Source organism: Leptonychotes weddellii, chromosome 15 (genome assembly GCF_054177405.1).
Source record: "Leptonychotes weddellii isolate Sample4059 chromosome 15, ASM5417740v2, whole genome shotgun sequence".
Lineage (NCBI taxonomy): Eukaryota > Metazoa > Chordata > Mammalia > Carnivora > Phocidae > Leptonychotes > Leptonychotes weddellii.
This window is the reverse complement of record NC_138383.1, coordinates 28370296-28384282: the sequence shown is the minus strand read 5'-3', so window position 1 is coordinate 28384282 and position 13987 is coordinate 28370296. Positions and strand designations below refer to the sequence as shown.

At 37.4% G+C, this 13987-nt stretch overlaps 1 protein-coding gene across 7 annotated transcripts in view; it reads left to right on the top strand.

Annotated features, from left to right (window-relative positions):
* Positions 1-13987, top strand: part of TRIM37 (tripartite motif containing 37) — a 141846-nt gene that overhangs the window by 96090 nt on the left and 31769 nt on the right. For all 7 annotated transcript variants that reach the window (XM_081806033.1, XM_081806031.1, XM_081806027.1 and 4 more), the window contains 3 exons: positions 4328-4442; positions 5357-5575; positions 6854-6990. In XM_081806033.1, the coding sequence (XP_081662159.1) occupies positions 4328-4442; positions 5357-5575; positions 6854-6990 (471 nt within the window). The remainder of the gene's footprint in view (positions 1-4327; positions 4443-5356; positions 5576-6853; positions 6991-13987) is intronic.

The following is a 13987-nucleotide window of genomic DNA, read 5'->3' as shown; positions in this document are numbered from 1 at the left end:
GACTCGATCCCAGGACCCTGGGATCATGACCTGGGCCGAAGGCAGCCGCTTAACCGACTGAGCCACCCAGGCGTCCCAAGCATCTGACTCTTGATTTTAGCTCAGGTCATGATCTCAGGGTTGTGAGATCAAGCCCTGCCCAGCCTGGATCCTGCTTAGGGTTCTCTCGCTCTCCCTCTGCCCCTCCCCCACTACTGACACATGTGCACATGTTCTCGCTCGCTCTCAAAAAAGTAGTTTATTCATTTAACAGAGATGAATGTTGAAATTTATACTAATTATAATCTTATTATGTTTTTAACTATTTCATTTCAGGAGCCCTGTGTAGTGAGTAATATAACTTAGAAATGCGTTTGACATCTAGTTAGTAATTCCATAAAAAGGAAACTACTACTTCCAATAAATAATGTTCCATTTATTTATCTAGTGAACGTCTAGTAACCTCACCATTTGGAAATACAAAAATAGGGATCGAGTGCTTATTTTTTTCACTTGACATTGTATATTTGGGTGACTGGTTTTACAGTCTTAAACTCAAAATAATTTTCAGTTTCTTCTAGATAACAGCAATTTAAAAGTAAGGGAATAGAGATGGAAATTGATGAAAACAAACTAAGTGATAGTAGTTGGGGTGTTATTTGCAAGAAAGGACAACGTAAATGCTAACTATAAAACCACAACGGCCCTGTTTAATGTTGTACCCTTTACAAGTCAGACATTTTGGAGCATCATTACATGGTTTTAATTTGATGATGAAAATGAGAACTTGAGTATTAAAGTAGATCCAATTATGTTTTGAATAGTGTTTAGCAGTTTAAGAAGTTTCCATCAAAACAGTTTTCAAAGCTATTTTCCTTGGAAGTGATTTGATACACCCTTAAATTTCTCTTATTCTGGGACGCCTGGGTGGCTCAGTTGGTTAAGCGACTGCCTTCAGCTCAGGTCATGATCCTGGAGTCCCTGGATCGAGTCCCGCATCGGGCTCCCTGCTCAGCGAGGAGCCTGCTTCTCCCTCTAACCCTCTCCCCTCTCATGTACTCTCTCTCTCATTCTAGCTCTCTTAGATAAATAATCTTTTAAAAAAAAAAAAAGTTTCCATCAAAACAGTTTTCAAAGCTATTTTCCTTGGAAGTGATTTGATACACTCTTAAATTTCTCTTATTCTGGGACGCCTGGGTGGCTCAGTCGGTTAAGCATCTGCCTTCGGCTCAGGTCATGATCCCAGGGCGTTGGGATCCAGTTCCGCATCAGGCTCCTCTCTCAGCGGGGAGCCTGCTTCTTCCTCTGTCTGCCTCTCTCTCTCTTACAAATAGATAAAAATCTAAAAAAAAAAAAATTTTCTCTTATTCTGAGCTCTTTGTTCTGGAGGGTGCTGTATGAGTTATTGTTATATTAAACTTTATTAGTATGTGTTCTTCATAATCTTTCTGGGAGAATAAAAAAGTGAGAAAGATTATTGCATTTTCAATGTAGAAAAAAAGATTCATGTGTTTGTCATCTTTTGGGGAATTATTTTAACTCCCATTTTATAATTTTATAACCTTTCAGGGTTTTTGTATTTTTAAAAATTATTTGCCAAAAGAAATAATTTGTTGCTATTCCACACTTTAACCGTAGAGAGGATTACAAAATTATTCAACCGTCACTTTGACCAACCTGCAAAAGCCTTAGTCTTCTCCTTATTGGAGTCATATTCATGTTGAATCTTTTGGTGGTAATCTGTGCAATAGAGTTTCCGTTTTTTAATTCAGTGTAGCCAAACTTCTAGTCTCTATTTAAGCCAGCCCTATTTATAACAAAGCTTTTCCTGGTAGACTTGAATATTAGGACAGGAACAGATCCCTATTTTGATGTTAATATTATTATCATTTATTCAGCAACATTTACTGAGTCTGTGCCTGGCACTGGGTTAATATTAAGAAAGAATAAGACATTGGTTTTGTTCTCAGGAAACTCAAGATGAAATGGGCAGATAAAAACAATACATTTGGGCGCCTGGGTGGCTCAGATGGTTAAGCGTCTGCCTTCGGCTCAGGTCATGATCCCAGGGTCCTGGGATCGAGTCCCGCATCGGGCTCTCTGCTCCTTGGGAGCCTGCTTCTCCCTCTGCCTCTCTCTGTCTCTCATGAATAAATAAATAAAATCTTTAAAAAAAAAAAACAATACATTTTACAAGATAGTGCTGTAATAGCAGTAGAAAATAAATTGCTGTAGGATTTGTGGAGAGGAGGCTTTGAATTGTCTTATTTCTCATAATACTTATGTAATGAGAGATTGCTGAAAATTTAAGCCTCAATTTAAGATTCTGATGGAATTTTATAGGTACTTATTAGAAAGTTACTTAAAAGGCACCTGGGTGGCTCAGTCAGTTAAGTGTCCTAACTTTTTTTTTTTTCTTTTAGATTTTTATTTATTTATTTGAAAGAGAGAGACACAGCGAGAGAGGGAACACAAGCAGGGGGAGTGGGAGAGGGAGAAGCAGGCTTCCCACTGAGCAGGGAGCCCAATGCAGGGCTCGATCCCAGGACCCTGGGATTATGACCTGAGCCGAAGGCAGACGCTTAACGACTGAGCCACCCAGGTGCCCCTTAAGTGTCCAACTCTTGATTTCAGCTTAAGTCTCGATCTCAGGGTCATGAGTTAAGCCCGAGTTGGGCTCCACACTGGGTGTGGAACATACTTTATAAAAAAAAAAAGTTACTTAAGGTTTTTCTATAACTACATATGAATAAGTGTGTATTTTATTCTCCTTTGTTAAATGAGGAAGTTAAGGAATTTTACCTGATGCTTGCTTTTGTTTTAATGACACAGATACTAACTAACAGTAATGTTCATAATTGACTATAGCTCATTAGTTATTCAAAGATAATAATGTCCTTTTGAAAGTCTTACTGATGTATACTGACTGGGCAGTATCCACTTAGGATAGTGATTGAGTGAATAATCTCTATCCTCTAAAGCATAAGTATCTTTGCCTGAAAATCGTTATCTGCTGCAGATAACTAGATGGTCAGTAGATTCCTATACTAGTTGTAAAATCCTACAGAAAAATAGAATGATATTTAACATAACGGTGGCAAGACTTGAAGGATGATTTGTAGGCTTCCAAGTTAGTCTTGCCTCTTGGGACTCTTCCATTCTTTAGAAACCTCTTTACATATTGCTATAGATTTTTTTCACTATGAATAAACTCAAGTTCACTTATCTAAAATAAAATAGGTAGAGATTTTTTGCATTAGTAAGTATTAGGGTTTTAAAAGTACAGATAGGGCGGGCGCCTGGGTGGCTCAGTTGGTTAAGCGACTGCCTTCGGCTCAGGTCATGATCCTGGAGTCCCTGGATTGAGTCCCGCAGGGAGCCCGCTTCTGCCTCTGACCCTCCCCCCTCTCATGTGCTCTCTCTCTCTCATTCTGTCTCAAATAAATAAATAAAATCTTTAAAAAAAAAAAATAAATAAAAAAATAAAAGTACAGATAGGGCAACCCCTTCAGGTCCCCTCTCTCCTTGGGAGCTTTGTACTATCACTTTGCTATTGCTCAATAAACCTTGCTTTGCTGCCCACCAAAAAAAATAAATAAATAAAAGTACAGATAACTCTGAATAGATTGAGATCCTATCATTTATCCATTAAAATCCTTTAATATGCTTGGTTTTTTTCCCTAACCCATGCTGAAATATGCCATATTGTGATGTATGGAGAACTGATTTTAAGCTGCCATCTGGAGGGGTTGGGAATATAGGTTATTTAGAGTATGCAACTCTTTAGGGGGACAGTAAAGCAGTCCCAGGTAGTTGACCCTTTAAGGGAGTTTTTGTTTTTTTTTTTTACTGGGGAGTAAGAAATATGGGAACATGAGATGAAAGCGGGAGAGAAAAAGAGCAGTGTCTAAAACAAACTTTGCCTATTTTTGTAGGGTCTGACCTAAGCAAGAAAGGGGGAAAGAAAGCATTAGCTTCCTCTTTCCTGCATGGCATGGTCTTCTTCCCAACTCGTGATCAACATGGTATTTGATCTAGATTATTATAATAAATATGCTTTAGTAGTTTGGGAGTTTAACCATGATGTGTAATGTTATTTCTATAGAAAAGTATAGTTTGTGTTTAGACAACTGACCTGAAGATAAGTTTTCAGAATGTTATGTCATTATAATTTGTAAACTATATGTGTAAGTGGTTAATACCAACAGCCCTGAGTTCATTTTGAATTTTAGCCTTGTAATGTAATCAAATAAACTTAAAATTATAGGATTTATAGTTACAGATTCAAGGCTGAGTTGATAATATTTTACTGTTTGGATCATGTTTCATGTGCAGCTCTTTTTTTAAGATTTCAGGTTCGTTCACCAACTTTCTTTCAAAAATGCCGGGACCAGCATTGGTATATTACTCAATTGGAAGCTGCACAAACTAGCTATATCCAACAAATAAATAACCTTAAAGAGGTAAGCAAAAAACATACGGGTTTAGTGTTTCATATTCATAGTCTTACTGGCCTGTTATATTTGTAATTAGATTTTGGATATTCCTCTTTTGTAATTTTGTAGAAAAGTCCAATTACCTTATTCTCCATCTATGTACCACCTTTGAGCCTCTAATTTTGCACTCTTGGTTCATTAGCCACTAGCCACGTGTGGCTGTGTGAACTTAATTAAAATTAAAAATTCAGTTCTTTAGTTGCACTAGCCACATTTCAAGCGCTTGTATTGGGCATTGCAGATATAGAACATTTTTATCATTGTATAAAGCTGTATTGGACAGTGCTACTCTCATTTGAGGTAAACTCTGTTTCTCTCAGTGATTTGAGTATTTCTCTTTTCCATGCTATCTTGAATTTAAAGGAGTCTAAGCTATAGAGTAATTGAAAATTACCCCATCTTGAATTTTCACTATTGCTGAATTGAGCCCTGGGGAGGATCAGTTAAGGAATTTTTATCTTAGAGTGGTAAACTAAGTTATATAAGGCATGTTTCTTTCTGCCAGTGGAAATTGAGGTGGAGTGCAAGAATGGAAGTGCTGAGAATGGGTCAATAGATGAGGGAGGAAAGTATGAATGAATACATACTTGGAGAGATTTTCATGATAAGTATACTATTTAAAACTACTTGTATTTACTGTACAGTTTGCTAATTGTTTGGGTAGCTTAGGCTGGATATGAGAAGAATAATGAGAATAAAGGGGGCAAGTTTTTTTTTGCCATAGATTTTTCCATAAGCAAAACTAGGAGGGAGTGAGAGAGATGGTTTGAAAAATGGTTTTAAAACATCTGGATATATTTTTTTACTTAAAATATTTTTCACTGTACCAGTGAAGCACTGCTTCTGACTCATGTTTATTTGTGCTGTTACTGTTTTAAAAGAGACTTACTATTGAGTTGTCTCGAACTCAGAAATCAAGAGATTTGTCACCACCAGATAATCATCTTAGCCCCCAAAATGATGACACTCCTGAGACACATGCTAAGAAGTCTGTGTCATGCACGGATATGCTTCTTCAGGATGGTCCTACTACAGCTTCTATACGAGAGGTCAAAGAGGATGAAGAAGAGGAAGAGAAGATTCAGAATGAAGATTATCATGTAAGGGGCGCCTGGGTGGCTCAGTTAGTTAAGCGTCTGACTCTTGATTTCGGCTCAGGTCATGATTTCCCCACGTTGGGTCCTATGCTCAGGGGAGTCTGCTTGATATTCTCTTTCTCCTCTCCTTCTGTCCCTCCCCCCACTCTCATGCTCGCTCTCTCTCTCAAAATAAATAAATCTTAAGTTAAAAAAATTATCATGTAATAATTAGACTTGTTTTAGATTCATTTTGTGTTTTATAAGAGAAATAAGATTATGGTTTCCAATATAGAGTATATAGTGTCCTCTATGTATACTCTATGTATCAATGTACTAAAAGTCTCATCCATTTATTTTCATTACTAGTGTATGCTCTTCTGTAAATATTAGAAGTTGTTGAATCAAAGTGTTGCAAGGTTCTAAAATTAATTTGTTAGAAAACTGTACATTCTACAAAGTAAAAGGATGTACATTCTGGAAACTATATAAATTGTGGAATTATAAAATGTATTCTATTTCCATTCACTAAAACTAGTGAAGTTTTTTGTGTATGTAGGTAGAATGATTTAGGATTTGGGAGACAGCTAGGTTTTATCCCAGCTAAACCACAACCAGAATGAGAATTTAAGAAGTGATTATTATTGTTTAAAGTAATACAGTGATGCAGAGACATGGTGTTTTTTGTTTTGTTTTGTTTTGTTTTGTTTGTAATTGTTATTTTTAAGATGGGAGACTTCAAGTATGTGTTAAAATGAAGGAGCCAGTGCAGAGAGAGGTGAGGTTAAGGTACTGACAAGACAAACTATTTAAGGAGATAAGAGTGGTTGGAGTGGAGCACTCAGGTGAAACAGTTAACCTCTGATAGGATGAATTAAAGGAACGGTGGGGTTTGCAGGTAGGGCACTAAAATTCGGCGGTATTTACTAATAACCAGTGTGTTTTTCTGTGCAGATAAGTGATAGTTTTATGATGTCCTTGGGGATATTAGAGGTTAGGTAGGACTAGAGGAGTGATGGTTTGAAGTGTTACCCTGTGAAGAGCCTTATTGGCAGCTGACATGGAATATATGAAGCATTTCCAGAGACATTGAAGGCCCAGCTAAAAATGGTAGCAGTAAGTTATTAGTGGAACCAGATGTGGTTGTGTGATTTTTCTCTAAAGGGCTCAGCTGCCTCTGCACAGGAGCAGAGAATTCTGAGGATTACATTCTTCTTTGGTGCTTGGTCCATCAGCTGGATCAGATGATCACCTAAGTAAAAACATTTGAGATAGAAGTCTTGTTTCTTTGCCTTGATCTAGCATGAACTTTCAGATGGAGATCTGGATCTGGATCTTGTTGGGGAAGATGAAGTGAATCACCTTGATGGCAGCAGTTCCTCTGCCAGCTCCACAGCAACAAGTAACACAGAAGAAAATGACATTGATGAAGAAACTATGTGAGTGTCTCACATTAACTACCCCTATGAAGCATCTAAGTGGGAAGTAATAGAAGCATGTTAATTAACTTAAGCCTAAAAGTGGGGATATTCAGCGTTTTTACTTGCTATAAAGTATCTCCTATAAAGAGGGAGCTTGAAGGAAAGACCATTAGTTTCTTCCCTCTCATCTCTGGGTTCCAAAATGAGATTTAGTTTTTCATTTTATTTTTAATTTTGCAATTATTTCATATTTAAGAAAAGTCACAAAAATATTAAATAACAGTTCCCATATTCCCTTTGCCCAGATTAATTCCCCAGGTGTTAGTATTTTGTGTTCCTACTTTTTTTTGTCTGAGAATTTCACGATTAGGTGAATATACTTTTCATTGTGTACTTCCTAAAAACAACTGTGTTTCTTATGTAACTACAATATAGTTATCAAAATCAGGATTAACATTGATATAATACTGTAATCTATGACCATTTAAAAATTTGCCATTGATTTCCTTTGTCTGGTCTAGGATCCAGTCGGGTATCATATGTTGCTTTTAGTTAAATTTCTTTAATCTTCTTTAATCTGGGTCACTTAACCTTTTTTTTTTTTTAATTTTTTATGACTTTGATACTTCTCAGAAAGAGCGGTTATTTTGTAGCAAGTCCCTCAATTTGGGAGTCCTCTGAATGTTTCCTCACACTTGAGGCAGGAGTACTAGAGAAGTGATGATAGAGCCTTTTCAGAGGATCATCCGAGGGAGTGGCAGGAGGGCACATGTCTTTTAACTGTCTCATTACAATTGATTAGATTACTTGGGTAAACTAATGTCTGCCAGATTTCTCTACTCTAAAATTACTAATTTTTCACTTTGTAATTAACAAACATCCTTTGGGGACATAATTTGAGACTGTAAATATCTCCCTCCCTCCCATTACCTATTTCACCCATCCCCCAATCCCCTTACCCTCTGGTAAACATCAGTTTGTTCTCTGTAGTTAAGAGTCTGTTTCTTGGTTTGTCTCTCTTTCATTTTTTTACCTTTCCTCATTTGTTTTCTTCTTAAATTCAACATATGAGTGAAATCCTATATTTGTCTTTCTTACTGACTGTTCTAGCATTATTCTCTCTACCTCCATCCATGTTGTTTGAAATTACAAAATTTCATTCTTTTTATGGCTAAATAATATTCCATTGTGTGTATGTGTGTGTGTATACATATATATATACCACATTTTCTTTATTCATCCATTAGTGGACACTTGGGCTGCTTCTATATCTTGGCTGTTGTAAATAATGCTGCTATAAATATAGGGGTGCGTGTATCCCTTTGAATTAATGTTTTTGTATTCTTTGGGTAAATAACCAGTGGTGCAATTGCTGGATCATAGGGTAGTTCTACCTTTAACTTTTTGAGGAACCTCCACACTGTTTTCCACAGTGGCTGCACCAGTTTGCATTCCCACCAACAGTGCGTGAGGATTTCCCTTTCCTTACATCCTCACCATCTGTTGTTTCTTGAGTTTTTGATTTTAGCCATTCTGACAGGTGTGAAGTGACGTCTCATTGTGGTTTTGATTTTCATTTCCCTGATGATGACTGATATTGAGCATCTTTTCATGTGTTTCTTGGCCATGTGTATGTCTTCTTTGGAGAAATGTGTGTTCATGTCTTCTGCCCATTTTTATATTAGATTATTTATGTTTTGGATGTTGATTTTGATGAATTCGTTATGGATTCTGGATACTAGCCCTTTATCCAATATGTCATTTGCAGATATCTTCTCCCATTCCATCAGTTGATTTTTTTTTTTCCCCATCACCAGGCTAACCCATCCCCCCACCGCCCTCCCCTCTAGAACCCTCAGTTTGTTTTTCAGAGTCCATAGTCTCTCATGGTTCATCTCCCCCTCCGATTCCCCCCCTTCATTTTTCCCCTCCTGCTATCTTCTTCTTCTTCTTTTTTTTTTTAACATATAATGTATTATTTGTTTCAGAGGTACAGGTCTGTGATTTAGCAGTCTTACACAATTCACAGCGCTCACCATAGCACATACCCTCCCCAGTGTCTATCACCTGGTCACCCCATCCCTCCCACCCCCCACCACTCCAGCAGCCCTCAGTTTGTTTCCTGAGATTAAGAATTCCTCATATCAGTGAGGTCATATGATACATGTCTTTCTCTGATTGACTTATTTCGAGTTTTGTTAATTGTTTCCTTTGTTGTTTCCTTCCAGAAACTTTTTATTTTGATGTAGTCCCAGTAGTTTATCTTTTCTTTTGTTTCCCTTGCCTCAGGAGACCTATCTAGAAAAAAGGTTGCATTGGCTGATGTCAAAGAAGTTACTGTCTGTCTTCTCTTCTAGGATTTTTATGGTTTCAGGTCTCATATTTAGGTCTTTAATCCATTTTGAATTTATTTTTGTGTATGGTATAAGAAAGTGGTCCAGTTTCATTCTTTTGTTGCCGTCCAGTTTTCCCAACAGCACCATTTGTTGAAGAGACTTTTTCCCATTAGATATTCTTTCCTGCTTTGTCAGAGATTAATTGACCATATATATAATTGTGGGTTTATTTCTGGGTTTTCTGTTCTGTTCCATTGATCTATGTGTCTATTTTTATGGCAGTACCATACTGTTTTGATTACTACAACTTTATAATATAATTTGAAGTCTGGAATTGTGATGCCTCCAGCTTTGCTTTCTTTTTCAAGATTGCTTTGGCTATTTGGGGTCTTTTGTAGCTCCATACAAATTTTAGGACTTTTTGTTCTAGTTCTGTGAAAAATGCTGTTGGTATTTTGATTGCTTTGGGTAGTATAGACATTTTAACAGTATTCTTCCAATCCATGAGCATGGAACGTCTTTCCATTTCTTTGTGTTGTCTTCATTTTCCTTCATCAGTGTTTTATAGTTTTCAGAGTACAGGTCTTTCACCTCTTTGGTTAGGTTATTCCTAGGTATCTTATTTTTGGTGCAATCAAAAATGGAATTGTGTTCTTAATTTCTCTTTCTGCTGCTTCAATATTAGCATATAGAAATGCAGATTTCTCTGTATTAATTTTGTGTCCTTCAACTTTATTGAATTCATTACTTCTAATTGTTTTTTGGTGGAATTTTTAAGATTTTTCTGCATATAGTGTCATGTCATTTGCAAATAGTTACAGTTTTACTTCCTCCAAACCAGTTTGGATGCCTTTTATATTTTTTTGTTGTCTGATTGCTGTGGCTAGGGCTTCCAGTACTGTGTTGAATAATAGTGGTGAGAGTGGGTATCCTTGTTTTGTTCTTGACCTTAGGGGAAGGGCTCTCAGTTTTTCCCCCATGATGTTAGCTGTGGGTTTTTCAGATATGGCCTTAATTATGTTGAGGTATGTTCCCTCTACACCTACTTTCTTGAGGGGTTTTTATCCTGAATGGATGTTGTACTTTGTCCAATGTTTTTTCTGTGTCTATTGAAATGGTCGTGTTTCTTATCCTTTTTCTTATTGATGTGATGTATCACATTGATTGACTTGTGAATATTGAGTCACATAGCACCCAGAAAAAAAAAATCCTTGATTGTGGTGAATAATTTTTTTAATGTATTGTTGGATTCAGTTTGCTAGTATTTTGTTGAGGATTTTTGCATCTGTGTTCATGTTTTTTTTTTAAAGATTATTTATTTTATTATAGAGAGTGCATGCTTTTGAGTGGTGGGAGAGGCACAGGGAGAGAATCTTCAGGCAAACTCCCCGTTGAGTACAGAGCCAGACGTGGAGCTCCATCTCAGGATCACTGAGATCATGACCTGGGCTGAAACCAAGAGATAGATGCTGAAACCATTAGAGTCAGACGCTTAACCGACTGAGCCACCCAGGCACTCCCTGTCGTTCTCTTTTTTCGTAGTGTCTTTATCTGGTTTTGGTATCAGGGTAATGATGACCTCAGAGAATGAATTTGGAAGCTATCCTTCCTTTTCTATTTTTGGAATAGTTTGAGAATAGGTGTATTAACTTTCTAAAATGTTTGGTATAATTCGCCTGTGAAGCCATTTGGTCCTGGACTTTTGTTTGTTGGGAGTTTTTTTATTACAATTCAGTATCTTTGCTGATAATCAGTATGTTCAAATTTTCTGTTTCTTTCTGTTTCAGTTTTGGTAGGTAATGTGTTTTTAGGAATGTATCCATTTCTTCTTGGTTGCTCAATTTTTTGGCATATGGTTTTTCATAATATTCTTTTACAATTGTCTTTATGTGTTGTTTATTGTTATTTCTCTTCTCTTGTTTGTGATTTTATTTTATGTATGTGTTGTATGTATGTATTTATTTTAAGTAGGCTCAACACCCAATGTGGGGCTTGAAGTCACGACTCTGGGATCAAGAGTCGCATGTACTACTGATTGAACCAGCCAGGTGCCCCTTGTGATTTTATTTATTTGGGTTTTTTTCTCTTGTTTTCTTGATAAGTCTGATTAGAGGTTTATCAATTTTATTGATTTAAAGAATCAGCTGCTCATTTAATTGATCTGATCTGTTTTTTAGTTTCTATGTAATTTAATCTTTATTATTTCCTTCCTTTTGCTGGTTTTTTAGGTTTTGTTTGTTGTTCTTTTTCTAGCTCCTTTAGGTGTAAGGTTAGGTTGTTTATTTGAGATTTTCCTTGCTTCTTGAGATAGGTCTATATTGCTATAAGCTTCTTCCTAGAACCGCTTTTGCTGTGTCCCAGAGATTTTGAACTGTTGTGTTTTCATTTGTTACCATGAACTTTTTAATTTCTTCTTTTATTTCCTTGTTGATCCATTCATTGTTTAGTTGCATATTCTTTAACCTCCATGTCTTTGTGCTCTTTCCAGATTTTTTCTTTTGGTTGACTTCAAGTTTCATAGCGTTCTGGTCAGAAAAGATGCTTACTATGACTTTGATCCTTTGGAATTTTTTGAGGCTTGTTTTGTGGTCTAGTATGTGATCTCTTTTGGAGAATGTTCCGTGTGCACTTGACAAGAATATGTATTCTGTTTTAGGATGGAATGTTCGGAATATCTCTTTTAAATCCCTCTTGTTCAGTGTGTCATTCAAGGCCATTGTTTCCTTGTTGATTTTTTTTTTTTTTTTAAGATTTTATTTATTTATTTGACAGAGAGAGACACAGTGAGAGAGGGAACACAAACAGGGGGAGTGGGAGAGGGAGAAGCAGGCTTCCCACTGAGCGGGGAGCCCGATGCAGGGCTCAATCCCAGGACCCTGAGATCATGACCTGAGCTGAAGGCAGATGCTTAACGACTGAGCCACCCAGGCGCCCCTTCTTGATTTTCTGTTTGGATGATTTGTCCATTGATGTAAGTGGAGTGTTAAAGTCCTCTTGGTATTATTATCCATTAGTTCCTTTATTTCTGTTATTAACTGTTTCATGTATTTAGGTGCTCTTATGTTGGGTGCATAAATATTTATAATAGTTATATCTGCTTGTTGGCTTGTCCCCTTTATTATATAGTGTCATTCCTTGTCTCTTATTATAGTTTTTGTTTTGTTTTGTTTTTTTATTGAGAGAAAGAGCAAGAGATGGTGGGGGAGCAGAGGGAGAGAGAGAGAGTCTGACGCAGGGCTCAATGTCTCAACCCAGGGCTCTGTCTCTTAACCCTGAGATCATGACCTGAGCCAAAATGAAGAGTCAGACGCTTAACCATTTGAGCCACCCAGGCGCCCCTACAGTCTTTGTTTTAAAGTTTATTTTGTTTGCTACAAGTATTGCTACTCTAGTTTTCTTTTGACATCCATTTACATGATGAACATTTCTCCATCCCTTCACTTTAAAAAGTTATTTATTTATTTGAGAGAGTGGGTGCAGGGGGAAGGGGCAGAGGGAGATGGAGTGAGAGGGTTTTGTTTTGTTTTTTTAAGATTTTTATATATTTATTTGAGAGAAAGAAAGAGAGAGAGAGACCAGCCAGTTTCTTTCTTCCTGGAGGGGTCATTCAGTGAATGCTGCCTGTCTGGGACAGGCGCTGCGATGAGCAAATAACTTCCCCACTGTGTGCACCCCACTGTGTTCCTCACTGTTTCTATGCTGTATGTCCATGGGCTGTTTGCCTGCCTTCTCTCCCAAGAGCAGCCCCAATGCCCCTATGCCCTCTGGGCTCTATCCCTTCCCACCCTGCTGACCTTTAGAACTTTAGGCTTTAAGCCCACTGGTTGCAAGAACTCACAAAATTGGGCCCCTCTCAATTTCTTTCTTTTTTTTTAAAGATTTTATTTATTTAACACAGAGAGAGAGCACACAAGCAGGCAGAGGGAGAAGCAGGGAGTCTGAGGCAGGGCTCAATCCCAGGACCCTGGGATCATGACCTGAGCCTAAGGCAGATGCTTAATGACTGAGCCACCCAGGCACCCCCCCTCACTTTCTAAGTCAGTTGCTATGAGGATGTCTTCCCCGTGTGGGCTCCCCTGTGTGATAGTCTGTTTCTCACCCTTTTGTACAACTGCTACTCCCTCCCCATCACAGAGACCATGATCTATTTCTCTCCCAAACTGCAACTACCTTTTTCTGTGTAACCTCTAATCTACCTTTGGTTGTGAACTCTGTTCTGCCAGTCTTCAGGTTGAGCTCTAGGATATTGAGGATGATTTGATAGTTAATCTAGTTTATTCATGGGATAGGCAAACTGAGGGTCTTCCAATTCCTCCACTATCTTCCTTTTACCTGTGCTCTTGTCTTTTCTTCTTAAAGAGTCTTTTGCCAAGTGGAAGTTTTTAATATTTCAACAGTGTTTTGTATTTTTCAGAGTATATGTTTAACACCTCTTTTGTTAAATCATTCCTAAGTATTATTTTTATACTATTATACTATTAATTTTTTTTAATTTTTTTTATTCTTATGTTAATCCCCATACATTACATCATTAGTTTTAGATGAAGTGTTCCATGATTCATTGTTTGTGCATAACACCCAGTGCTCCATGCAGAATGTGCCCTCCTCAATACCCACCACCAGGCTAACCCATCCTCCCACCCCCCTCCCCTCTAGAACCCTGTTTGTTTTTCAGAGTC